We start from the raw sequence: 27,862 nt of genomic DNA on the forward strand, positions 1-27,862 counted from the left end.
CTTAGGGGTCTGAGTTGCGTCCCCTCCCCCGGAAAGTACTTTTGGGGTCAGCCTCGGGTTCTGGAGTGCACAGAACAGACCATGTGTGAAATAGGGGCATCAAACTCACAGCAGGCCTCTCTAGGATGCTCCCCTACATGCCTTCCTTCCCTCCAAGCTATATGTGGATTGGACTTGCGGGCGAAGGTCTGAGTTATGACTCTCCAAATGTGCCCCAGGTAAGTACTTTAGGTGATGTCAGGCATAGGTCCAGGAGTGTACAGAATGGATTTTGTGTGAGCTAGAGTCATCATACTCACAGACCCTGCCAGGATGCCCCCCAATTAGGTCATGGGCACATTGGACTGTGGAATCAGCCCAGGCCCAAAGCCCCCAGCAGAGACACAGAAGATCCAAAAAAGAGGTGTGTGTATGTGCGTGAGCCCTCAGCAGGGCACCCACCAACATCGCCCCACCACCCAGCATGAGCAGAGGCTGTGGAATCAGAGCTTCTTGTACCCTGCAAAAATATTAAATACTTTCACTTAAGCAAAATGATAGTCAAATTAATTTTATTTTTCATTTATGTAAACAATATGTTCATTAATATTCTTAGAAGGAAGTCACCTGCGTTAAAAAAAAATGAATTTATTTGAGGCAAGCAATGCTTCTACCACACCTATGCCAAAAACAACCATTCTGGACAGTACTGGGGAAAGAGAATTAATTTTAAGAGACCACAACAAGTAACACCATCCTTCCTTGGCTGCGTTCTTCGGCCTTTCCTTGGCATCCCAGTTTATGCATTCAAAACGAACTGTAGAGCAGGGTTGGATGCTTTGGTGCACCAACCTGTTTCAGGTGGGAACGGATGCTTCGGACGCCGAAGCACCCAACCCTACAGAATCACCTGTTGTCTGGAAAGTGTTTGACCAAAACAACAGGTTGCCCAAAAGTGAGTGGACAGGTTGCTGCTGTCAGAGGACGCCTCTTGAAGGGCTTCCTGTTTTGCACTTTGGGGCTGACTATGAGGACGGCAAAGCTGCCCATTCCTCAACATGTCGGCGGCTAAGCCAACGCAATGGAGGGCTCGGTGAACTGGAAAAGCTTTTCATCGAATAGTTCATCAGGCAGCTTCTCTTCTCCATCAAGGAAATAGGTAGGGAATGGCAGGTTCTTAGGGTAGTTTTTGTACATAGGTAAATTTGAATCAGTGATCTAGAACAAGAGCAAAAGGGGACATTAATAATAATAAAAAAGACAGCAAAATCACCAAGCACAAACTTACAGTGAAACCAAGGAACCAACTTAGGCTTTGATTTGCTTTGCTTTTCAAATTCCTACTAATCAGCAAAACTTAAGCTACATTTTGTCAGCCTTTGTTTCCCGGTTTACTGGACGGTTCACCAGAAAGGTATAGCAATTTCTCCTGAAACACAGAAATTAGAAAAGTGTCGGTAGAGAGCAGTCAACACCGGTTTAATAGGCAAACATAATATTGGTTTGCTGTCTTTGTCCAAATTCTTCGAAGCAAGCCGAGCGGAATGATGCCGAAGCTATCAGAAGATAAGTGTAACCTGAAGGTGCATGGTTTGAATCAAACATTTTAAACATGAGACTAAGGCACAGAATGAACTAAAGGTAAAGGTATCCCCTGTGCAAGCACCGAGTCGTCTGACCCTTGGGGTGACGCCCTCTAGTGTTTCCTTGGCAGACTCAATATGGGGTGGTTTGCCAGTGCCTTCCCCAGACATCACCGTTTACCCCCCAGCAGCAAGCTGGGTACTCATTTTACCGACCTCGGAAGGATGGAAGGCTGAGTCAACCTTGAGCCGGCTGCTGGGATTGAACTCCCAGCCCCATGGGCAGAGCTTCAGACTGCATATCTGCTGCCTTACCACTATGTGCCACAAGAGGCTCTTCAGAATGAACTAGACACCTTTTAAAGATTGTCTAGACATCAAAGCAGGGGTAAGTCAACCTGAGGTCCTCCAGATGTCCATGGACTACAATTCCAATGAGCCCCTGCCAGCGTTTGCTTTAAGCGTTTGCTGGAAGGGGCTCATGGGAATTGTGGTCCATGGACATCTGGAGGACCACAGGTTGACTACCCCTGTTTTAAAGGATGTCCTCCTGCCTAATCCCAGGAATGCTGTTGGATTTAGTCAAGTGTCCCCTGAACTGTAGCCTGAAGTCAACAATTTTTGGGTTTTTTTTAAAGCATGCAGCTACGGCTGCAATTTAGTAGGCATGATTAGTGTGGGAGATGGTGAAAGAGAAAAGCCTTTTAAGAAAAAGGTTTTTATAGCCTGCTTTTCGTTATCAGAATCTCAAAGTGGCTTACAATTTCCTTCCCTTCCTCTCCCTGCAGCAGACACCTTGTGAAGGTAGGTGGGGGCTGAGAGAGCTCTGAGAGAACTGTGAACAGCCCAAAGCAATCCAGCTGGCTGCATGTAGAAGAGAAGTGGGGAATCAAACCTGGTTCTCCAGATTGGAGCCTGCCACTCTTAACCATGACACCACACTGGCTTTCTTTTATTCCTTTTCCATCAGGCTCTTACTGAACATTTATTATCACAAACTATTTCCAGGGTGTGTGTGTTTAAAAACCTTTAAAAACCAAACCCCCTTGGCCCCCCGAGGCAGCTCCTGTTTCCACATACACTGAAGGGAGAGAAGGGTACCACATTGGCTCCTCTGGACTCACAGAGACTCCAGCTGTCCAGCTCTACCAGCTGCTTTGAACTTCTCAGAAGATTTGGAATAAGAACCCAGCGTGGGCACAAGCGGGTGACCTGTTGACCTTGCAGCATTCGGGCCCTTCACGGCAAGACTCCAACTGCCCTCTTTTCATTCTTCCCAGACTAATTATGGTGGGCAGAATGCTGAAATGAATAACTCAGCTCAGCTTCCTGGAAACTGGAACTCCCAAAGACCACCCGGAGGAGAATCTAAGTGGCGCTTTGTCAGCATTTTGTATCAACAGGAGCCGGGAAGCAAGCTGCGCTTAATGGACTGCACAAGCATTTGTTGTCTTTGGTTCTAAATGTCGCAGTATCTCATAGTAAACTGTGCGCATAGAGAAAGGGACCAGACTGGGCCACCCACAGAAAAGGCAGGGCTCTCTGCTTGCTTTGGGACATCGCAGGGATCTGAAAAATATGCCTTCGTAAATTAACCCAGGATAAAAATGCAGTCTGACGAGGTCTGAAAATGCCCCGGGAGCATGTAGAGAGCTGCTGAGAGACAGCGAAAGGAAAAGGAGTAGAAGGAGGGAAAAATAAGCATGTTTTCATTTAGGGAGTACTGGAGGCTGAGATTCGCAAATTGTTTCCATCTCCTGAAATTCCATCTCCTGACCATTATTTCTACATTTAGTCCACTCACATTACCTGAGGAATGCACTATGCAGAGCCCACACTCTGTTAAAAGAGGAAACACTTTTTTTCTGGGAGAGGAACACATAGGGCTGCCTGCCAAGGTGGTTATTTTCCATGTGCCAGAGGAAGGGAAGAGGGAAGGAGAAGAAGGGAGGCTGGCTCACAAGCTGCCACACAGCCAGATCTTTCCACACAATCTTCATGTGGGTTTAAAAATAAAATTTAGCGATTCGTCAGTTTTCACAAAGTATCCTCACATTCTGTATTTCAACAAATATGACTCGTCTCAGAGCGTGCAGTCTCTTGGGGGAGGGGGGAACTTCGTAAAAGCAGGCAGACCTGGCATCTCTCTGCCGGAGGAAAGACACCAACATCGCCATCCTCTGCATTGGGCAGAAGTCGGGAACATCCTATGGTTTGTATGACCGAATCTCAAGGCAGGGAACGATCCTAAGAAAGCTTTTCTGGAAGTAAGCCCCACTGTGCATTCTTGAGTAGACCTGCTTCAGATGTAAGTACTGCTCCCTGGAGTGAGAGTAACTTTAAGAGTGTTTGCAAATGCAGCTGGTGGTTGCAGCTGACTGGTGTTTATGGGGGAATGTAGAAGAAGGAAATACAACTCAGAATCTTCAGCGTCCTGTGAGTCAGCTCTTAAAGGAAGATGCTAATTGCAAATTCAGACACCAGAGCGCACAAACTGGTCAAAATGACTTGCCTAAAGTAAAAGGATCTTAGACAGCAGGTGTATTCTGAATCCTATTGAACTCTATTGAATGGGGCTCAATGCCAGAGAAGTACTACAAGGACGGCACTAAAATGAACCTTCTCGAACTGACCAGGCAGGCTTCTGCAAGTAAAGAATGCCGAACAGAGGGGGCTGAGATCTTGTGGCAATCCACCCAGCCACCTTCGGCAGGGCACGCAAATCAGGGCTTCACTCCAGCCCACTCTTCAAGTTAAGAAGCCCTTTTAAGAACCTTCCAGGTATCCTACAATAAAGTCTGTGCAGGCTGCACAGCTCTGGGGAACGGACGTTTTAGAAAATGCATTTGGGATTTAGTAATGTTTTTGGGACTGATAAACAAATGCCCTGCCAACGCCTAGCAAAACAAAAAACACATACACTGTTGTTTGCTACTGTCAGCATAGCTATTAGTATGAGCCAGGGGTAGTCAAACTGTGGCCCTCCAGATGTCCATGGACTACAATTCCCAGAAGCCCCTGCCAGCATTCGCTGGCAGGGGCTCCTGGGAATTGTAGTCCATGGACATTTGGAGGGCCGCAGTTTGACTACCCCTGGTATAAGCCATTCAGCAGAAAATAATCAGCAAGAATTGCTTGGGCAAGTAGCAAGCACGATGCTTTGGAAGAAAGTGAAATCACAGCTCACTTAAATAGCTCAGAGAAGTTCCAGGCTATATCTGGAAGTTCAGCAGCAAGATGCGAGGCTCCTACCGAGCCAGACCATGTCCTTGTTTCCAAGTATGCTGGACTTGAAGAGTCCAGCCAGGAGTCCAAAGCACAGCCCAGAACGTATTCTAAGTGCAGAATGCCTTGTTGTTTCCAAGCTCTGCTATGCTGTAACGTCCCATATGGAGCACAGAGCCAACACGCTGCAAACGTTACTTAAAAAAAAATCATTAAAACAAGCATCTCTATTTTAAAGTGAAATAAACTGCTTTTCCTGCCGAACAGAAAACAGTTAAGTGCCTCGGTAGCATGGGAAGAGCGCAAAATACCGCACTGATCACGCCAGAGATACACCAATACACAACTTGGTATGTTTAGTATTTCAGAAAGAACTTAAAGCCATTAATTTAAGCCATTTCAACTCTACTGGGAAAAAAATGTTTTCTATAAATGTACATCTGCCAAGGTGCACAGTGGCCTAATGGTTGCCAAGCAACGAACCAAGAGGGTATCAATGCACTGCAGCTGGGGTTTTTTATGCACGCCAGACATCACCGACAAAAGAGCCCGCCCTTTCTTTCTTTACTGTTTTAGTTCTATCAAATCAAGTTTTACCAAGTGACTGAAACAGGCTGTGCTTGAACAACCAACAATGAAAAGAAATCCCTGTAAAAGGTCCAGAGAATTTACCCATCAGAACTCCACGCATTTTACCTCTGCGGTTAGCACATCAACGGATCTCATACTAAGTAAAAATGACCAATACAAAACGGAGTCAATAAACCAGTAATGTTCTAGACCAGGGATAGTCAACCTGTGGTCCTCTAGATGTTCATGGACTACAATTCCCACAAGCCCCTGTCAGCATTTGCTGGCAGGGGCTCATGGGAGTTGTAGTCCATGAACATCTGGAGGACCACAGGTTGACTACCCCTGTTCTAGACACAATTCAAGATGATCGGGTTTGGACACTGCAAACCTCAAACAGCCTTGCCCAGCATAACCTGGGATTGGCTTTTCTCATTTGACCCAGCCCTGTAGGAAATGACATTGTGGACTGCAAGAAGGCAGGACCTACTCTGTGGGGGCACCACAGTCCTTGCCTCCCCAGACAGCTTCTTTGACCCCTGAAGACACGTCTGTTTCTGCAAGCTTTTCGGATGAGATTTGAATCGAATAACGCATGCTATTATTTGTCTACTCTAGTTTCTTGCGACAGGTTATTTCAAATGTGTTTTGCATTTCATAGCTTTATAGTTTTCTATGAACCGCAGCAGGACGGAAAGGAAGGAGAGAAAAGAAAACATTTTAAAAAGAACATGTCAAATATAACACCCTTACTTCCACCGCGAACCCAGCGCTGCGAGGTTTACAGATGCCTTTGGACATCTGTTCCACTTAATATTTCTGATAAGGCCTTGGAGGAGGAGCGTGTCTCATGGCTTAAGTGCCACTCCAGCGCTTAACAGCCACTCACGGAAGCTGTCCCGCCCCTGAGTGCCTCCTCCTCCAACTGGCTTGCCGGTCTGTCCAGCGGCCAGCCAATCGCCTTCAGTCACCCACCCCAAGCACCCCCTCCTCCTTCCATTTCCCTCCGAGGCTTGGAGGCTGCAGATCCCTGCCACGTGAGAGCTGCCCCTGCTGGTGAGTTCCCTAGCAGCTGCCTGCAGCCTTTCCAGGCCATGGGGAGAGGGAGTTGCTGTCTGCAGAGCTCTTCTACCCCACCCCCCTAATCTAGCACCCGTTGTATTCCTGAATGCAACGGGCTTGGCCCCTAGTACAGCTACATAAGTACAAGCTGGATATCCAGAACTCTAGAACACCTTCTCAGCTCAAAGCATTCCAATCTGAGCGATACAAGCTAACATGTTAGAATCATTTGGTGATAGAAAAACATGGGCTGGACCACATGCTCGGCAGGTGAGTTCCACTAAATGCTTTGAAATACTTTGATTAAAAGGAGTGCTGAACGCCAAAGTACTTCCTGAGTGCAGAGCCACAACATATTAACAGCCACGATAAAATCAGTGTTATCCCTAAAGCTTTTAGCACCACCACGTTACGGGAACACTGAGAACGCTTCCTGAAGGCAAAGCGTTCACAGTTAGCTGGGGATGTCTGTAAGGAATATTAATGTCAAGGGTGCTGGCTTGAGAACTTAGGAGTCTGGAGTGGTAAGGGGGAAAGCTGGAGTGTAAATGTGAATCAGAGTCAAGTCGGAAGGCTCATGCTAAGGAAGACAGAAGGCAGCACTGATCTCCCTGCTTTTTAACACAACCTAAAGGGGTGGGGGGCTGTGGTATCTTAAAAGCTAACTCATTACACTGGAACACAAGCTTGCCTGGGCTGCCGATGGGTCTAATCTGTCACTACCCCATCGGCTGCCAGAGGCAACTACTTGGCCTACGTGATCACTCAGAAGATGAGGTCGATTCAAAGAGTCCTAGTTTATGAGGACATTGATAGAGTTCTCTCTTCTCGTCGCTCATTATTCTTCTCTTTCTCCTGCATTAACTGGGACTCATCAAACCCTTTTGAAATCCTTTAAAAAACTTTTTTTTTTGGGGGGGGGAGGGCGGTCAAAACCAGATTTGTAACAGGAAGAAACAGCCTCTCTGACCCTCCTTACTGAGTACCTTAGCTGCTTCAGGACAGGTTAAGGAAAAAGTGGAATGATGGGGGCAGGGGAAAGAAGAAGAGTTGGGTTTTATACCACACTTCTCGCTATCAGGAGGAGTCTCAAAGAGGTGTGCCTTCACCTTCCCTTCCTCTCCCCCCAACAGACACCCTGTGAGGTAGGTGGGGCTGAGAGAGCTCTGAGAGAATGGTTCTGAGAGAACTGCGACTAGCTCAAGGTCACCCAGATGGCTGCATGTGGAGGAGTGGGGAATCAAACCTGACTCCCCAGGTTAGAAGCCGCCACAAGAAGAATGACAGAAGAAGTGGGGGATTATGACATTGTGTTATTGTGCATGCTCTGATTTTTTTTTTCCTTTAAGAGGAAGGGAAGCAAGACAGGATCCAGGAATGTCTACTCTCCTCACAGACGTGTAAAATGCGAGCCATCAACAGACTCCTGGACGGCACCGGAGAAACCCACAAAACTAGAAGACCAGGTGCAAAATCAAGGAGAGGAGAAGTCAATACAGTGAGAAGACGCCAGCAAATAACAACTGTGGAAAAGGCCCTAGTGGTGTCTGTGCTTTTTATTGAATGATTTTACAACGTTCAGATTATTTCTAATTGTTTAAATGATTTATGTGTCTTTACAGCTGTTGCCTCATGAATCCTGATTGGGTGGAAGTGTGGAAGACAAATATATTCTAAATAAATAAATAAAATGTTGCAACAGGGTGTCCGATTTCTGTGGCAGAGAAAGGGATGCCTATGGCAAGCAGGCTGCAAACCCCCCTTGTTCTCTTTTCATGCGGGCATTTCACAAGCTGTGTTAAAAGGGGGCCTGGCTCAGCATTTCTCAAGCTCTCTGCGCTGGGAAGTCTGCTGACTGCAGCACAGTTGTGTCAAGGGCTCCTCAGATTTTATTTCCATGGGGGCGTCTTCCTTTGATTAAATGAGAATGGAAAACGGCACAAGCTGAAAGGGTCTGAGCCTCAGGAAAAATGGGCTGGATGCCACAGAGCCATTCTGCTAGCCAAGATGCTTTCCTATGGCAAGACAAGGCTCTCCCCAGTCCCAGATGCTCTTAAGCTTCTTGCATCAGAAAAAGGCTCCTTCTGCCGCTTCTGGTAGCGGAAGGGCTGCCTGGTATCCAGTCCAGGATCCTGCATCTGCTGGTCTCTGCTATGAAAACAGGAAAGCCAGCCATGCCTGGTGAAATCTCCTGCTTCCATAGAATCGTAGAGTTAGAAGGGACCTCCTGGATCATCTAGTCCAACTCCCTGCACAATGCAGGACACTCACAACCCTATCGCTCATCCACTGTAGCTTGCCACCACCCTGAACCTTCACAGGTCAGAAGCCACCACTCTTAACCACAACACAAGCTGAACTCCTGGGGTTTAAGAACAGGCTCCCCATCCCTCCAGGCTTAAGATTATTAATCAGTTGAGCTGTGTTACATCTTCCCTGTCTACCATCTTTGGCCAGGTATATCAACTGGCGCCAACCACTAGAAATGCTGGAGGGGAAAAACTTTTATACATTTGTACATTTGTACTGCGATTTGATAGCCATCTGATGGAGAGTCTGATTCTGTGAAGGCTTAAGGGGGTGACAGGTTAGTCGATGAGCGATAGGATTGTGAGTGTCCTGCATAGTGCAGGAGGTTGGACTAGATGACCCAGGAGGTCCCTTCCAACTCTATGATTCTATGATTTGATTATTGTTATTATAAATATTGTTAGGTTTTTAAGGGGATTTTAAAAACTAAGGATGTTTTATTATTGGGATATTGTTTTTATGTTTGTGAACCGCCGCAAGCCGAGTTCTTCGAGGAAACAAAGGTGTTCTGGGTTGGCTCTGACAAACCCACAAATGGAGCAAGTTAAGGGAATGGCTTCTCTTTGTAGCCCTTGATGCCCATAAAAAGCTACACCCCCCCCCCCAATCAAAGGTCCAGAAACTGCACAGGATGCAATGCAGGAGGCTGCAGGCAGAAGAAGGAACTAGCAGAGTTTGTCCTTCCCCATGTTTCAGAAGCCACAGAAAGGCACACAAGGCAGTGCAGTGGAGATGACCGTTTCTGTAAATAACTGTTGACGCTTCAGTGTTTCCTCTCTCTCCGTTAACCCTAAGGCAAGAAATGCTGATGGGCACAAGAAAGTCTTCTTGGTCTCTAGGGTGCTACTGGACTCAAACTGCAGATCATGCAGAACATTCATGAAACAGCACAGTACAAACACATTATCAAACATCTCAAAAGTGAAACTTACCTTGACCAAACAATTTGTGTGTCCTGGGACACTACCATGGACGTATATGACGTTGTTCTTCACGCTGACCCGCCAGATCTGTTAGATTAAAATGTTAAAATTGAAGCCCAGCCATTGTACATTAGGGTTCCGCATGCTGCGCAACTTGCCAACTATGCACCCTAAATAGTGAAGGCAACACCATATGTTGGGAAAGTCACATGGGCGGGAGGCTGAGATATGAATCTAAAACAAAATCAGGCCACAATGTTACAAGGAACATGCAGCAAATTGTTCCTCAGTTTGACAGGGAGATCAGTCTGGAGCGGGCATCCAAAACAACTTGCACAGTGGGACACAGGGAGAATTCTCACTCCTGCCATGGAATATCACTGCAGCATCCTCAACAAAGGAAATCAAGAGGTGGTGAAGGAGATGCAGGGCCACAGCTGCAGCACCGTACAGGAGCACAACTACAAATGGACAACAAAACATAGGGCCTTCTCCCTCATTCAGCAGCGCTCCATGATGGGATTCTCCCAACACTCCATCGTGAGAGGCACTGCGTGGGGGAGGGGAGGGGGACTGAAGTACCTTTATTTTGTGAAATATGTATGTCTCACAATCACTTTGCAACTTCAAAAGTTCGCTCCGAATAGGTCACAACAATCACTATACTTGTGGAATGGCTGACTGTGAAGAGGTCAGGAGGGTCCTCTTCAGGGAGGTGGAAGAATCTTGAGGAGCCACTAACGGTCTCCTCAGCACCCGGATGGTTGGATAGGGATCGATGTTTGTGATCAATGGAAGGCAATGATATACTACAGAGCTACTACATCAAGGCTCAGAAAATTCTACAGAGAGCCTTATACCTTAAGCCCATATGACGTCCTGTACCAGTTGCCCAGCTGTCCTGGCATTTTCTTTCCCTTCCAGACCCGTGCAACTCCCTATCACAAGAAAACAGAACAAAAAGAGTTAGTAACATACCAGAAAAGTGCCCCTGGAGGGGACATCCAGAGACAGAAAGAGCTCGTTAAATCAACACTAAGCCAAAGGTTGTGTTGCAATATCGCAGCAAAAAGTAATTAATGACACTGAAAGCTCACGAAGACACATTCGGAATAAATGACTAATCAGAGTAAAGCCTCTTGAAGCCCAGCCATTGTACATTAGGGTTCCGCATGCTGCGCAACTTGCCAACTTGCGCAACTTAGCCCTGCAAAAGGCTAAAAACAATGGCCTATGTGTGTGACTTTTCTCTCTGTTGTCTCCTCCCCCTCCCCTCCCCATCAGAATAAGCTACTGAAAGAGGTCAGGAAGCTGCTCAATGTATCTATAATGCCAGTTTCAGAGGGCAGCCGTGCCAGTCTGCAGGAGAGCAAGTACGTGCAGTAATGGGTTTAAATTACAAGTACAACGATATAGGCTAGATATCAGGGAAAAAATGTTCACAGTCAGAGTAGTTCAGCAGTGGAATAGGCTGCCTAAGGAGGTGGTGAGCTCCCCCTCACTGGCAGTCTTCAAGCAAAGGTTGGATACACACTTTTCTTGGATGCTTTAGGATGCTTTGGGCTGATCCTGCGTTGGGGGTTGGACTAGATGGGGAGTTGGACTAGATGGCCTGTGTGGCCCCTTCCAACTCTATGATTCTATGATCATAGCTGGCACTGACTTGGGTGGCACCTTAGAAACCAGCAAAATTTCGGAGGGATGAGCATTCGAGAGTCAAAGGCAAAGGGGGCTTGGATTCTTGAAGGTTCATACTCCCCAAATCACATGGTTCTCAAAGGGGCTACTCCACTCAATTGTACACTTTTCTATAGTCTTGCAAAACGTGTACAACAAAACTGTTCAGGAAGTTCATTTTCAGAAAGGGAAATGTAGTAAAATGGAAACCTGCATTAAAGGTACTTTCTATTTAAGAAATAAGGCTTTAATTTAATTGCCTGGGAAATTGTTAGATTTATCCTGCATTATTTACTGGATGTATTACGCTCCTTCAGTGCGTTCTAATTTGTAGCATATTAATGTGTGAGATCAAGCAGAAATTTCTGCCAGCAGAAGAATTTCCTGATTCCATCCTTGTGCAGATTTCTGACCTCATCACCTCGTGCTGTGCTGACCTGCTGCTGAAGAAACATTTTGAGCTACAGAGTGGAAATGAAGAAGTTTTGTTCTATTGATGAAAATCCCTTGTTAGATCAGATTTTCTGAAAAAAATACTTGAACTTTTGTACACTTGAATTTTTGTGCATCTTCCCAGCTACACGACCCACTGTACTGCAAGTTCAAGATACGTGCATGTTGCCCTATCCAAAAGCTTTTGTAGGGCAAAACCAAGCATAGCACCTGCCATTTCCTGCACTTTGTGCAGCCCAGAACACATGAAGTTGCCTTATACTGATTCAGCCCATTCGCCTCTCAAGGCCAGCTTTTTCTACACTGACAGGCAGCAGCTATCCAGGGTTTCAAGCAGAACTCTTTTATGTTACCGACTACCTGATACCTTTAAACTAGAAATGCCTGCCAGGGTTTGAACCTGGGATCGTCTGCATACAGATTATTTAGATTCAGATTCAGTTTATTAGTTAGCCATAGGCCATTTAAAACAAATTAACAATATACAAAATCAGTTGAAATTAAGGCATAAAAGATCATGAGGAGTTTAAAAGCTGTCAATTGAGTTCCTACATGGTAATAAAAGATTACACAAATAAAAAGGAACCATAATGATTAGGGTTTTAATCCTGATTGCACAATTTGGACCTCATTTTCCTAGCAGTGAGAGCAAAAAGTGCAACCCTATTGGTAACGTAGGCATCATGATGGCCCATTATGCACGGCCGCGGAAAAGGCGTGGTCCTCCAGATGTTCATGGACTACAATTCCCATGAGCCCCTGCCAGCGTTTGCTACCCCTGATCTAGGGTATGTAGGTGCAACCACCTGAATCCACTTTAATCATGCACTCTGTACTTAAAAGAATAAGAACACTCACGGAAGTGCCAATTGCTCCAGGTCGCCTGTGTGTTTTGGTCTGGCCATGGGAGGCAGGCTGGCCTTTAAATCCCCATCGTTTCATGACTCCTTGAAAGCCTTTACCAATTCTGAAACAAAGCCAAAACACATCAATTTTGAAGTACATTTAAAAAGATAATTTTACAACAGCATACGGTCACCCTGAACAGGATGGTAATTTATCATACAGCCTCTTTTTTTTGTCACAGACTATATAAATCACATTAAAAGGTATATTAACAGCAGGGTCTTCTATGTGGCTGCACCTTCCATGTGAAGTGTCTTATCTAATGAGATCTACATCTTTCACCTCTGTCCATCTTTCTCTCCCTCAATCCCATGGCACTAGCATGGTAGATGGGGTACTAAAAAGAGAAACACCAGTTGAGAACTAGAAAGGCGTGAGGCCGTTATGGGGGAGGATATATGTGCAAAACTACGCTTTTGTAGAACCAGCATTTCCTTTAAAAGACAAACCTCACAGAGTAAGAAAGCTGGCAAGGAAGCACTAAAGACACCTCAACATCTATGTGAACCAAATGGGGATAATTTAGCTACTTAACCATCAGGATTTATAACTCATAAAGTAATGTAGCAAGAAATGCACTGGATTCCAGGAGAGAGCCAGTTTGGTGTAGTGGTTAGGAGTGTGAACTTCTAATCTGGCAAGCTGGGTTTGATTCCACGCTCCCCATATGCAGCCAGCTGGGTGACCTTGAGCTCACCACAGCACTGATAAAACTGTTCTGAGCAGTGATATCAGGGCTCTCTCAGCCTCACCCACCTCACAGGGTGTCTGTTGTGGGGAGAGGAAAGGGAAGACAATTGTAAGCCGCTTTGATACTTCTTCTGGTAGAGGAAAGCTGTAAACTGTAAACTGCGTTGAGACCCCTTCGAGCAAAGAAAAATGGCATATAAGAACCAACTCTTCTTCTTCTTCTCAACTACCACACTTCATTTCAGATTATGTATATTTTAAATGGCTGCATTTTAAAAGCCTTCACTGACTCTGGGAAAGAAAAACCTCTGAACAGAATGGCTCAAACCAATATGGTCCATTGTGGTGAACATGCAAATGGGCAGTTCTGCATTAATTTTGCTGTTGGGCCAAAACTCTATAACACTAATGTAGCAAGAAAGGCACTGGATTCCAGGAATTCTTCAAAAGATTCTGTCAGAAGGTTTCTATAGGCAGCTACTAGATTGCTTCTACTTTCAGCTTCCTGCTCAACAAAGGGGCTCCACATTAATCATGGAACGCCCAACCACAGTCAAGATCAGGCCATTATGGATGTTTTAGCAACAAAGCAGAATCTGCAGGGAAGGAGGAGGGAGATCTTCCACGCATAATTCATGCTCTGAAGGAACCAAACGACAAAGAAAATAGCTCTGCCAACTCTAATCAAGCAGCAGAATCCCAGGTGCCAGAGGACTATGCATCCACTTCAACATTTCATCTAGTTGGGCCCTTCAAAAAAAAGAAGTGAACTATCCACATAGCAACAAATAGCACTTTTCAGAGGATAAAAATCGAAAAGCAATTTCATCACAAATTGTATACATATAAGAGGCATCGCTTCAGGAATTATTTCTCTTCCTGTTTCTGCTTCCAAGTTTTAACAAGATACTACAAAACAACCAAGTTCCCACCAGCATTTAACAGACTAGGGCAGCTTTTTTCAACCTTTTGATTGTGGAGGAGCCCCTGAAATATTTTTTTAGACTTCCAGGAACCCTGGAAAGGAAGTCAGCTGGCCACGCCCCCTGCCACACCCCCAGAAGTGACATCACTGTTCACACCCTTAGCCCTCCTTTTGCTCCCTCCCTCCACCTTTACTACTACTATGGCGGCTCTGCCTCATGTAGGTTGGAGAGAAGGGTAGAAGCTGAAAAGGCAGCTTGGACCCCACCACCCCATTCCACTTCACATTTCTCATGGACCCCCTTCAGAACTCCCACAGACCCCTGGTTGGGAATCCCTGGACTACAGTTTGCTACCTAAGACTGCCAAGCATAAACCCAACCACCCCTAATTAAGGCCATCAATCCTCAGCCAGCAGCGGGACAGTTTCAGAGCTTCTGTATGTTAAGTGCTGGGCCTTTCCAGACAATACTTTCCCCCTTCCCCTTACAGCATGTCCACAGGTGCCCAGTGAGATTTCAGATCCTCAGAGGCTTCTATGCTTCCGCACAGCACTGTAAAAAGGCAAGGCTCACACTGAGTCATCCTACCCTGACTGAACACAAGACCCTGCCCTGACCTGGAACAGATCTTGAAATCCATTCTGCTTGAAAATACATTAAGTGAACATATGCTGGGCCAGAAAAGACACTCTGTTTCAAGTTACCTTTGCAAACTCCAAGAGATGAGCAAGAGATGTTCAAAAGTGACTTGCTGCAGCCTGCGCCTGTGTAAGGAGCGAAGACTTCCTTGGTGGCCTCCTATCTAGATACTGATCAGGACCACCCCTACTTAGCTTCTGAGATCTAATGAGTTCAGGCTAGCCTACACACATACAAATCAGCAAAAAGAGCAGGACTGAAAGGGTTCTGTAGGTACAGTCAGGGTAGGATATATGCAGCCAAGTAGTAGAACTTGAACAGACCCATTCCTTTTAAACTGAATTAGGATGATGACATGAGGGGTCTTCTGTTGAGGCATGGAAAGGGGACACTCTGAACCATGAAGACAGAGCTGATTCTGCATCCAGTTCTTCTCTCTATGCACTTATTTTTAGGTGTCAGCTTTAATCTGAATTCAATAATTGTAACAGTTTTTACCAGGGGTAGTCAAACTGCGGCCCTCCAGATGACCATGGACTACAATTCCCAGAAGCCCCCTGCCAGCATTCGCTCCTGGAAATCGTAGTCCATGGACATCTGGAGGGCTGCAGTTTGACTACCCCTGGTTTTTACCTTCAATTGAATTTATATTAATATTTAAAGCCTCCAATCAAAAATTGCTATTTGGGGGTGTCCAGACAGAAGTTCTCTACCAAAATGGTTAAAAAAACAGTGAGAAAGGATGACTTCAATAACAAAACATTGATAAGCTAATTTAGACCCCTTTTGAGAGCCTGTACTATAAGCTGGTTTAGGGATGACGGTATAGAAATGTAATAAATAATAAATAATAAACACGACTTACTAATGAAGGAAAATACAAGTCAAAGCCACAATTTTCAAGCATGTGCATCTCAAAAGCAATCACCTTATGTACCAAAAAGATATGACAAATAAATGCCATCCGTTTGTGGCTAAGACCTGTCAATAGAGATTTAGCATGCTGTGGGATAAAGCAACCTACGTTTTTGCGGTGACGTCCACATATTGCCCAGGGCGGAAATGAGCAGCATGCAGTGGAGTACCTGCAATAAGAGAGAGAGAAAACAGCAAGAGTTTAAGCTGATGGATGGTTGTGCTGCAGATTAATTAGTATTATCACAAAGTTTAAATACCATGAAAGGAAAGTCAAACAGGCCCACTGTTGCAAAGTTACTACAAAATATCATCACCCATTACACATGCGTGTTAGATTTAATGAGTTTAAAGAAAGCACGGCTGCTGATTCAGAGGTAACAAGAACGAACATGAAAGATGCTGTATAAAGTCCTTTCAACAGCACGTTGAGCAAAATTTGAAATAAATTCGAGAGCAGCTGCTGTAAAGCTACCTGAGCAGCCGATCAACTTCTAGGATAGCAAGGCCTAAGAACAGCAAAATCTAAAGCTCAGATTATCTTCTAGCTCATCTCCAGTGGCTGTTTCTCCTTTCACTCCTCTCCAGTGATAACTAAACAGATTTCGTTCTTTTTTGCTTTTGATTGCTGGATATTAATTTTATTACCACACTTTTGCACATGACAGAATGCATTAAAAGCTCAAATACTTCAGACTGCTGACACATCAGCTCACAACAAATGATAACATGGCCCTACTGTATTCTCCAAACCCATAAAAAACTATCAGTAAAGGAAAAGAAATGCCTCAGGAAATTATACCCGATGAAGACTTCCTGAAAACGTGGGCTGCCAAGTGTTGCTTGCGTTGATCTAGTCAGGCAATTTCGATTTAAAATCTTCATTTTCATGCTTATTGAGACAGGAAGTGCACATTCTTGTTGGACAAGGAACAAGTTAATGTCCAATTTTCAAACTGCAGGAGGAGATACCACTCACCCTATGAAGCTGCTTCATACCAAGCCTAGTTACTGGTCTATTGAGGTCAGCACAGTCTACTGCAGAGGTGGCCGAACTGTGGCTTTCTAGCATGCTGGCAGGGGATCATGGGTAATTGTAGTCCATGGACATCTGGAGAGCCATAGTTTGGCTACACCTAGTCTACTGTCACTACCAGCAGCATGCCAGATCTTTCACATTCCTTAAGCCTTTTAACTGGAGATGCCAGGACCTTTTGCATGCAAAAGAGATGTTCTTACACTGTATTAGGATGAAACCTAATACAGAAATCACAGACATTTCTTCCAGTTTCATGCAGTCTCAGTCCACGGCTGCAATTTGGCAGTCTGTGATAAAAAGAAAAACCCACCTCACAAGGGAAGAGATTTTTTTTTAATGTATAAAACAGCAGGCACGTGAAACAACTGCAATTTTACAATCCCACAGAAAATGAGCAGTCGTTAATTCTGACCTTTTACCTACACGGGATTTGTTCTCTTCCATCGTGAGATACTACACGTCAGCATATTTTTATACCTCTGCACAATGGTGTTGATTTACAAAAGAAAGAACATTATGCAAAATTATAATCAGGGTCCTCCACTTGGAAAAGATTACCTGGCTTAATGATAGCATTATCTGACACTTTAAATATTGTTATCTTCTGTTTTGGCGGAACGCCAATTTCTCTGTACATCTCCAGTTGAGCCGGACCTTTCTTCTAAACACCACAAGGGGGAAAAATGGGTGAAATATTAGGAAGTCAACATTAAAAAAAATGTTTGAATGCACTTTAAGCTGGAAAAAACCCTCTTTATAGAATAATTTGTGTGTTTGCCACAAAAAATCTGGTTCAGTTTCCATTCAACGAATTCTTTTCTGATAGATCAAGATGGGCAGCCATGTTAGTCCATCTGCAGCAATAAAAAAGAGCAAGAAGTGAGCAGTGACTTACAAAAGCTCATACCCTGTCACGGATTTTGTTAGTCTCAATATTACTACTGGACTATAGTTCCTTTCTACGTGCAAATAACATTGTTTCATCATCATTCAGGGCATCCCTACAACTAAAGAGCTAAGGCAGTATCCTGATCATTTGCTCTTTTTCCAGGCCATTATGGAAACAGCGGTTCTGTGTAAGGCGCAATGAATGTTTAGTATCTTATCACCTATACTGGTCTCAAGATTTTTTGCACAACGTTCTCTAGATGCATGCTGGTATAAAACCCCAAAAAGTGTATCATATAAGGTTGAATGAGAGTTTTACAGATACCATGGACTGCCCAAGAGACAAATAAGTTGGTTCTAAATCAAATCAAGTCTGAATTCTCCTCAGAAGCTAAGATGATTAAACTGTAATTTGGTTACATCAGGAAGAGAGAAAACACACTGGAAAAGACAATAGGCCTAGGAAAGGTTGAAGCCTGGGAGAAGATCTGAGGTAAGGATGTCAATGATAGGTCATTTTGGAGGCTGCACATGCACAGAGTCACCATAGGTTAACGACGTATCACAAACACAATGTTATCATTTCTCCCAGCCTCCATGGCAGCCCTTTTGTCCTAGTGCCCACTCCCTGTTCTCAAAAGTGCACACAAGCACATCAGGATTGGAGAGCAGAGACAACAGCTTCTAATATGCTGAATGGATATCTCACTGAATTCAATAGAACTTGCCTCTGAGGCAAAAACCACAGGACTGGTTTTTTACACACACACACACACACACACGACAAATTCTGTCAGCCACTCAAGTTTCTAACATGTCCTTCCTCCAAGATGCTAATGGGGATGCATACCTCCCCCCAAGTCTCACAACAACCAGTGAAATAGTCTGGGCTGCACAGTAGTGACTGGTCTAAACTCAAAATGAGCTTCAATTGAACCTCCAGTGGCACAGGGTACATCCAAGTTTGTACCCTAGCCACTAATACCATGTATATATATGATGTGGCTGCAAACATTTTTCAATGTTAAAAAATGATGCTTTTCAAACTGTGATTTCGCATGCATCTGTAATTATGACAGCCAAGTCTCTCTCTTAGAGGCTTACAATAAATTCTCAGTTCCACAATAGTGGGTACAAAGGATAATACTTAAAGTTGCTAGAACAGAAAGGCAGCCCAAAAGAAGAGATGCTCCATTAATGAACAAATGTAGAGTCAGAACTAAAACAGTGCAAGAAGCTTTCTCCACAGACAAATCCAATGTTCCAGAATACCACTCTTAATGAAAAGGCCCTTTTACTATGAAAAGCTTTCATTATTAGCTAAACACAGAGAAAATACAGTTGATAAATGGCTTAAAGTGGATAAATTCAGAAAGCGCTACTGAATCTTTTTTCTTCAATGTAACAACTAAAAGGAATGAGAATGGAAAAAAGCGAGAAGCGGCACAGCCAAATTTTGGGCTTTAAATGACTCTCCCTAGAAAGCAATTTACGTGACTGACAGCAGTGACACACTTGGATAATCACCATCTGTCAGGCGGTCAGTGCGGCAGAAGTTCCCTGGCATTCCCCTCCTCCCAATGAAAGTGCCTGCCTGTACTTATAAAAGCAAATTCATCGGGACTGCTTTAAGGTTATGCGATGTAACCCCTGCAATCTGGAGATTGCTCATTTTTTTGTATGTATACCATATAATACCAGGAAACCTTTGCAGATCTGGAGTGGGATACCAGAGCTAGAAAAATCTCAGGAAGGGAACTAAAGGCACGTTTCGTGCACCCTTCTCCCCTCTATATAATGGCATCCCCGTTATAAAAATCAGACAAGGCTGGAGAGCTGAGAGGTATTTATTAGTATAAGCACCCAATGCTGTTTTACGTAGAGAAATGTGGAATGAGGTTTTATTTGTATTGTTTTCATTGGAATTGTATTGGTTTTAATGTTTGTGAGCCACTGCGAACAGGCTGGGCAGGAGTGGAAGGACAGAATGCTAATCTTAACCCCCGCCTCTCCGACTGCCGCCCCGCCGCAAAGTTGCTCCCTTGCCGGCGGCCTGACGCGTCTGGAGGCAAAGCGCCTCCAACACGTCAGGCCGCCGGCACGCGGGATATGGTGGCCTGCCGACTCACCGGCCGCACGCTGCCCCGCTAGCACCCACTGTATTGGAAGTACAGCGGGCTTGATTACTAGTAAATAAATAACATCCGAAAAAAATGAACAGATTGGTATTACAACAATCCCAAGTAAGCTTCATTAGAAGTAAGCTATACAGGAATCAACTGCACTGACTTTGAAATAACGTATAAAAGATAGGGGAGCCGAATTTTTTTTTTTATTGAAATGTTGGCGTTCTCCTCCCCTCTCCCAGTATTGTAAATCTTCAGGTTGCAGACGCAAGTCTTTTACCTGATCCTTTCGAGTAGAGATATAAGGGGCTCAAATCTATGACCTTCTACATGCGGCACCTTTAAATTCAGCAGTGTTTTATTCAAGGTATAAGCTTGAACGTAAGAGTTAAGATATCAAGAGATGTCTGAGGAAGTGTCTGTGCACACAAAAACCTAAACCTGGAATACAACTCTGCTGGTTTTAAAGGAGCCACTGGTTCTCAAACTTTGTTCTGCTGCTTCAGAGCAACACCCATCTGAATCTATCTGCATGCAAAACAGATTTTCCATTACTGAGTTGCTGCCCCCTCTCCAAATGCATAGGATACGGAACATACATCTCCCATTTACACTACCAACTCAGCCCAAATTAGCTGCCATTAATCTGAGCTAGGAGTGTGATTTATCTCCAGCTGCTGCAAAAGGCATCCGGTGCCAATACCTATCCATCAGGAATTCCTCTCGTCAAGGTGACTACACAGCACACATTCTTGCATCTCTAGCTGCTGGGACAGAAGAGCACCTCTCCCCACCCCACCCTCAAATGATAAACAGCTACTTCTTCAAGAGGCAGGCCAAGATTGTTTTATGGGGATGACAGATCACACTGAAATATGAGTCTGGGTAAACTTGGTTACTCCTTAGCCATTCTGCCTGGCTGTCCTACTTCTTGAAAATGTATGATTTGAGCTTAAGCTACAGCTTAATTATTTTTTCAAGAGGTTGCTGAAGGAAGTTTTATAGTACCATTAATTTAAAGGAAGAGACATTTAGTTTAATTTTTCAACCTACAACCTTTCATCAGAAGAGAATTCATCTCCACTCATGGCAGCGTTGAAAACACGTAGTGAACATTTAGAAGATCAATAAATCTCCAGGTTCATTACATTAGAGGCTCGATTTGTAAAACACAATAGCTGTCATTTTTTTAAGCAAAGAAACCTTATTTAAGATTAACAGGAAATGAGTTGGTTGAATGGTATAAGGACAGGTACTTTCTCAAAGCCTAAGCAATGGATACCACTCTGGGCTTTTTAGAAAGATGGGATACAAATGTACCAACATCTATAAATATGAATCACATGAAACAGAACAGAATGGAAGAGTTAAGGCCAGACTGGATGAGGTGTTGGAAGTCATGCACCTAAGCTTCCTGAGCATATTTTATTAATCAATAGCTGTTGTGAGGCTTCCAATTTGAATTACAGGCATGGCACAGGGGAGTGATTTTAACTTTCCATGTGAAATGCCATTTTCCAACCTAGGGCACTGGAGATCCAATCACAGACCTCATTGTGTTTTATCTATTTTGGCGGTAAGATATCAGAAGAACAGTCTTTTCTGCATGTATTCTTCTTAACAAGCTTGGTAAAGATGGTAGAGGAGAGATGGAAATATCAAAGGTCATAAAACTATGGCAAATCTGTATGTATGCACATAATAAATGACAAGATTTTAAATACACAGAGATAAATGACAAGATTTTAAAAATACACTTAATCCTTATTACAATTGACATAAACATTTAAATTGAGATTGTTAATGAAAATTCTGGCCAGAAGATCATAATTGTAGACTTACATAAAATGGAGACACGTTTTTCCCTCCCACGATTAGTTTATGTTTTCCACTGCATTCTTCTTTTGGAATGTACTTTAAAACATGGCAGTCCTGAACCTTTAAAAGATGACTCAAGATGGTAAACAAGATCTCAAACCTCAGAAAGATTAATCAAACAGCCAACTATTACTAAATGCCACCAACTAATGTGACTTCAAGCTGTTTGCACCCAAGATGGGTGGGATGCTGACAATAAACCTTGCTATTGTTGGTTCTTCAGGTTCAGTGCAGGCGACTGTTAACAAACCAGAAGAAGGCTTCGACTGCCTTGTAAGGGATTTCCTGATTGGTACAAGGCTCTGTGGACTGGCCCTTAAAAATGTCAATAGGTCTGACAAGCAGAGAAATGCCATGAAGTGGCTAAACAGAAAAGCTTCTATAAAATAGAAGACAGCATCTTCTCAGGCAGTTAGTGTGCTACTATGTCAGGATCAGGCATCTGATCTCTGCCATGATTTGTGAACAATGACCTGTGTAACACCATTTTAGTTTATTGTGTGTTGTGTTAAGGAACTCTGTGTAACTGTGTTTATGTAACCCTGAGCTGCCCGCTTCAAGCTGCATTTTAGACTAGCAATTGCTGTTCTGTGTTATCAGGAAGGTATCAGGATCAGGCCATCTGATCTTTGCCATGATTTGTGGTTGACCTAAGGAACTCCATGTTGGTTTGATGCGTGTTGTTTGAAGACCCTTTATAACCCCTTTTACAACCCTGAACTATTTGACTTGTGTGTCCATTTCATGCTATGCTTCAATCTTGTTCCTATTCTTTAATAGAAAAAGGCTTATAAATATAAAGGACAAGACATATCCAGGCTGGTATCCAGAAGGCAAATGACTTGTGCTTCACTTCAGTAAAACAATAAGAAAACACTGTGCAAGGTCTTGAGTCAACGTGTTTGGTCCCGATAAAAGGTAATATAGATTTCATTCTTTTTTTAGGATTATGTGTGAACTATATGGGTTTTTTTCATTCAAATATACGATTTTTTAAACTTTCTATTTTACCTGAAGTATTGTGACAGGAACCTTTCTACCATACTTGGTCCACAACGGCATCATTCCCAATTTCACTGCAATCACGCCAACTCTTTTGGACCCTGCAGGTAAAAATGAAAGATAGATACCATGGCTGGAAATTAACCTGAAAGCAGTTAATATATTCATCTCTGGTCGTTTACATTCTCAGATAGTAGCATTGCAGGTAACAAAAACCAAAGGGAATCACACTAACCCACTTGAGTTTTAGTGCATGGGCATGGAGGGTGTCTCAAATAACAAATAACCAGCCACTCCCCCAACCCTGTGGGGTATAGACACACCACTCCAGACTGTTACAGAGAATGGTCTCTACCCTCTTTTCCATACGTCAGCCATCTTAAAATCCTCCAATATTTCCCTCCTTAGGGTTTTCTTGTCATTTTAATTTTGCAGTCCCAGAACTGATGACATTTTTAAACTTGTGTTTTCGAGCGTCTGAAACTGGAGAATTGTTACTAAAGAAAGTGGTTTATAAATTGATCTATTTTAATTATTTTGTGGGCTAGCGACTTCTGTGAAAAGGTGCATGACAAAACACTTCTGATTTTTTAAAAGGACAGCACAGGTGAATTATGTGGATCATGCCGAATACTGCAAAAGTTCACATAGATTTTTCTAAAGGATGTTAATGAAAGGAGAGAACTGCCAATTTTTACAGACTATTGCCCTGTGGCAAAAAACTTTGCCTCTGCTCATGTTGTATACGAACCTGGCTTCCATGGGTGCAAAGGCCATGGCTCGTCTTTCAGTGGACACATTTTACTGGCAGTTTGAGCCTTGACTTCTTCTACTTTTAACTTCTTCAGGAACTCTCTGTTCTCTTTTGAAAGGTGCTCATCCCACCATGTGGCATTGTTCGTGACATTCCTGGCTATCACACACCACAGACCTCTGTCAAACAGAATAAAAAAACATTTCAGAAAATGAGACACAGTGTAGCATTCCCACCATTGCCCAGCATTCATTTCTGTTATCCGCACTGTTATATATAAAATATTATACTCATTACTAATACAGTTTGATAGTTTATAACTTGCACCGACCAAAGGCCCCTTCAAATTAGCTTTTGCACACTACCAACAAACCTAAATGGGAAAAACAGAGCTCTGATAACTCTTGTATCAATAGGAGATTCCTCTCTTACCACTGATGATCAATGCATTGCTCAACAGCCTTCATATCGAAGAATATCAATGATAACACAGGAACACGTTAAGATGGCTTGATATATAGGTGAACCTCCACCTCTAGATTGTTATGCTCAAACCATTAAAGGTAAGATGTCAAAGGCAGCATGTGACATATCTGCATATGTTCACGGTATTCTTTGTCAAGGTTTCTCAGACCATGAACCACTTGAAATTATGGTGAAAAGAGTTTTCATTGACATACCTACTAACAGTTTATTCCAAGATTCCACTGCAGCAAGAGATGGTGCTGCTCCAAATAAGGCAATATCTTGTATAAACTGTCAACTATGCTCCCATGGTCTGCAGAACTGCTTGGACTCCAACTTCCAGACGGAGAGGAAGGCCACAGCCTGAGAACCTTATGGCAGAATGCTACCACAAGGGGCTGGATATAAAAAGATTCTTGTAAGAGATGCCCTGAGTGATCAAATCAGTGGGCCACTGAGTCCAGTTTTCTGTTCTACATCATGGCCAACTAGTTATCTTTGAAAGCCAACAAACAGGTCACAAGAGACCTAAGATGGCCACTTAGCAAGCATTCTAAGGATGTTCCCTTCAAGTCATATAGCTATCAGCTATAGATAGATTTCCCTCCCTTAATCTGTCCAATCCCCTTTAAGGATGCTGCTTATACTTTCATTCTCAGGGCTGAACCTTCAGAATGTAAGCTGTTTTCAAGCAAAACTTTGAGTGCACAACAATACAGGCCTTATGGCAGTTTTACACCTTACATTTTGAGATATAGTTTCTAAAGATTTGTATGTTTCATGAAAGTACTGGGTTTCTGGTAATCTCTTGCGATTGCCTTAAATGTATCTTTTAAAATACTCTCTGTAACACTTATGTGCAATCTTTGGGAAGGGGTAGCAGCTCAGCAGCAGAGCATGGGTTTGGCATATAGAAGATCCCTCGTATCACCTATTGAAAGCACCCTGCCCCAAACCCTGGTCAGCCCCTGCCAGTCTGAAGTAGTAATGCTGACCCTGATGGTCTGATTTTGTATAAGGCAGCTTTGCATGTGTGTGTCTATGTACCCCCAGTTCACCCCCATATAACAAAATTAAAAGGAAAAGGCAAAAAAATGGATTATGGAAAAAAGATTAAATTTTAAAATTTAATCACTGGGGTGATTAAGACCTACGTACCCCTCCTTGTCTCAGCTAGTACAACATGCTGACCTCCATATTTTTCTTCTTCCTCTGAGGCACAAGATGGATAGAAGGGGTGCTGGGGGTGGGCTTGAATAGAATGCTGTGGGGGTTATAAGGGATTGGGAATCTTATGCATTTTACTGTGGGGTTTTAAGCACTGTAATCTGCTACTTGTAATCTGCCACTGAGCAACTGGAAGTGGCAGGTCATTTTATTTTTTTTTCTATACACACACATTTATACATGTATTATACATATATACACATACAAATACAAATACACACACACACACACATATATATAAATATACACACACATATATATTTATACAAATATACACATATTTATACAGATATTTACGTGTATACATATATAATACACACACACACATTCATACACACACATTTATACACGTCTATACACATATAAAGTGCTGGGAGAAAAGTCCTAAAGTGTTGGGAGAACAGCAGCATGGACGCACAGGCGAGTGCTGCCCAACTGCCCTGTCCAAAGTCAATGGGGAAGGGGCCCTCAAGGAAACGACCCGGTTCCAGCCGCCTCCAGGAAAATGTCCAAAGAAAGCTCATGTTGCACGGGGTGGGGGTGGGGGTCGCCGCTGCAAAGGGCGCAGGGGGACGCCTGGAGGGGGCGGACGAATGGCTCGCGCGCACCCACCTATGCCCAGTTCCTGCCTCGGTTGCCGCGAGAAGCGTGCCGGGGCGTCCTTTGGACAGCAGCCGCGATCCCAACCGGCACAGGAGACCGACGCCCGCCATGTCCCTCCGAAAGCGGCCCTCGCCAGGCGTCGAGCGCAGCGCCCCAGACGGCCGGGAAGCCCAGAAACACCTTCCCCGCCGCTCGCGTCTTCGAGTTCCGGCCAACTTTAGTTCCTACCAGCGTCACTCGCTACGTCTTTATCCTGCTGCGGGACGACCGAAGGACGAAGAAGTGGAGGCCTCTCCCATTGCTTCCTGTTAACGTGTCCCGAAAGCTATAGGGTCAAATGTGGCTCTCCAGATGCCCATGGACAACAGTTCCCATGAGCCTGTGCCAGCAATATGCTAGCAGAGGCTCGTGGGAATTGCAGTCCAAAGAACAAGGGGAGCAGGCGGCACATCCCGAGTTAGGAAGGCGCTGAAGTCCATCGCGGGACGGAGCAATGCCTGTCTCGGCACTCCTGTGGCAGGGCGAAGAGAGCGGCCTCTCCTGAGAAGTACTCTGGGGTCGGAGTGCATAAGAGCACTAAAGGGTTGCTCTGCAACCCCACTTGTCCCATAAGTGTGATACCAAAGGGCCGATGGATCAGTGACTGCCCATGCACATGCATGGGTTCTTTGTAGGTTCTAACTTGCTCTAATCCAGCCTTTCTCAACGTTTTTACCATTGAGAAACCCCTTCGGGTTTCGAGAAACCCCAGAAGTGGCTCAGTCTGCAGAATATGGTTGGGAAGCATGGTTGTGTCCACGCCAACTGGGGTCCCTCCCTTTCCCATCCCCTCCAGTTTGTTAAACATTTTTCAGGTAATATGACCATATGTGGCCATTTTGGGAGGGGTTGGTAGGTTGATGTGGCCACATATGGTCATATCACCTGATAAATGTTTAACAAACTGGATATCCTACCAGAGCCATCAAAAACCCCAGGGTTTCATGAAACCCTGGTTGAGAATGCCCGCTCTAATCACAGATGGGCCAGGAACTGCAGGCCTGGGTTCAAATTTTCACTACACTTGAAGTTTTGTGGGTGACTTGAGCTAGTCATGCTCTCTTGTCCTAATCTGCCTCATACAGGGGCTTGCCATCTCTGGGTTGGGAAGGTACTGGAGATTTGGAGGCAGCATTTAGGGATGGGGCTTATGGAGGAAAAAGACATCATCTAGGCATGTTGCCACAGAGTTCGTTCTCCAAAGCAGCTGTTTTCTCCAGGGGAACTGATCTCTGTAGTCTGGAGGTCAGTTGTTTGTTTGGTCCTACCTGGAGCTTGGTAACTTTCCACCTCTGAACCCATGGATTTAAGAGATTCTACTCAGTCTATTTCCCATGGGCTCACATATATATAGGAAAGACCCCTAGAAACTTCAAGATTAGAATAACTGAACATAGGAGCAATATACTTCAAAGAACAGTTGGTGCCCCTTTGGTATAGCATTTCATGGAAAAAGAACAGGGAACCTTTGAGTTCATTGAGGTCTATGTAAATCATGCCATCACAATGAAAAATTCTGGTTAAAAAGGAGATTGAGTGGATATTAAGGTTGCAGATTTTGTACTCTCATTGGTTAAATTCTGATATGTGACTTCTGACCTTGATCAGTTAAACTATGCTTTAAAAAAATATGGAACATCATTCTCCTCTAGTGAAATAGTTTAATTGCTGTGGACAGGTGAAGTCTACTAGGTGAAGTCTCCCATCAGTATTTGCTTCACATTATTATCTATTATCATGGGGTCCTTCTACTATTTTATGGAGTGGGAAATGATGTTTTTATAGATCCCCCTGAATGAAGTCTGCATTGGGAAAGGTGTAGAGGCTTTATATGATAATAAACCCATCACTCATCACCTGGCCTTTCCCCCCTTTTGTTCTGCTATAATGGATGGACATCAGGAGTTGTTATGGTGCAGCAGGGTGTGTGGGTGGGAGGTGCCTTTGTGCTGAGAACAGCCACCATTAGCATGAAAAGTGGTA

The 27,862-nt window shown here is 44.0% G+C and overlaps 1 protein-coding gene across 1 annotated transcript; it reads right to left on the reverse strand.

Moving 5' to 3' along the window:
* Positions 1-534: 534 nt before the first annotated feature.
* Positions 535-26,020, reverse strand: MRPL3 (mitochondrial ribosomal protein L3). Its single transcript, XM_077302872.1, has 10 exons — positions 25,850-26,020; positions 23,543-23,724; positions 22,801-22,892; positions 21,754-21,849; positions 17,456-17,558; positions 15,968-16,028; positions 12,641-12,749; positions 10,513-10,590; positions 9,662-9,739; positions 535-1,197 (listed from the first exon to the last, which is right to left on the reverse strand). Exons 1-10 carry the CDS (start codon positions 25,948-25,950, stop codon positions 1,048-1,050), a joined length of 1,050 nt encoding a protein of 349 aa, XP_077158987.1. The 5' UTR covers positions 25,951-26,020; the 3' UTR covers positions 535-1,047.
* Positions 26,021-27,862: the final 1,842 nt, after the last annotated feature.

The sequence above is a fragment of the Paroedura picta genome, chromosome 11, assembly GCF_049243985.1.
Source record: "Paroedura picta isolate Pp20150507F chromosome 11, Ppicta_v3.0, whole genome shotgun sequence".
In the NCBI taxonomy this organism is placed as follows: domain Eukaryota; kingdom Metazoa; phylum Chordata; class Lepidosauria; order Squamata; family Gekkonidae; genus Paroedura; species Paroedura picta.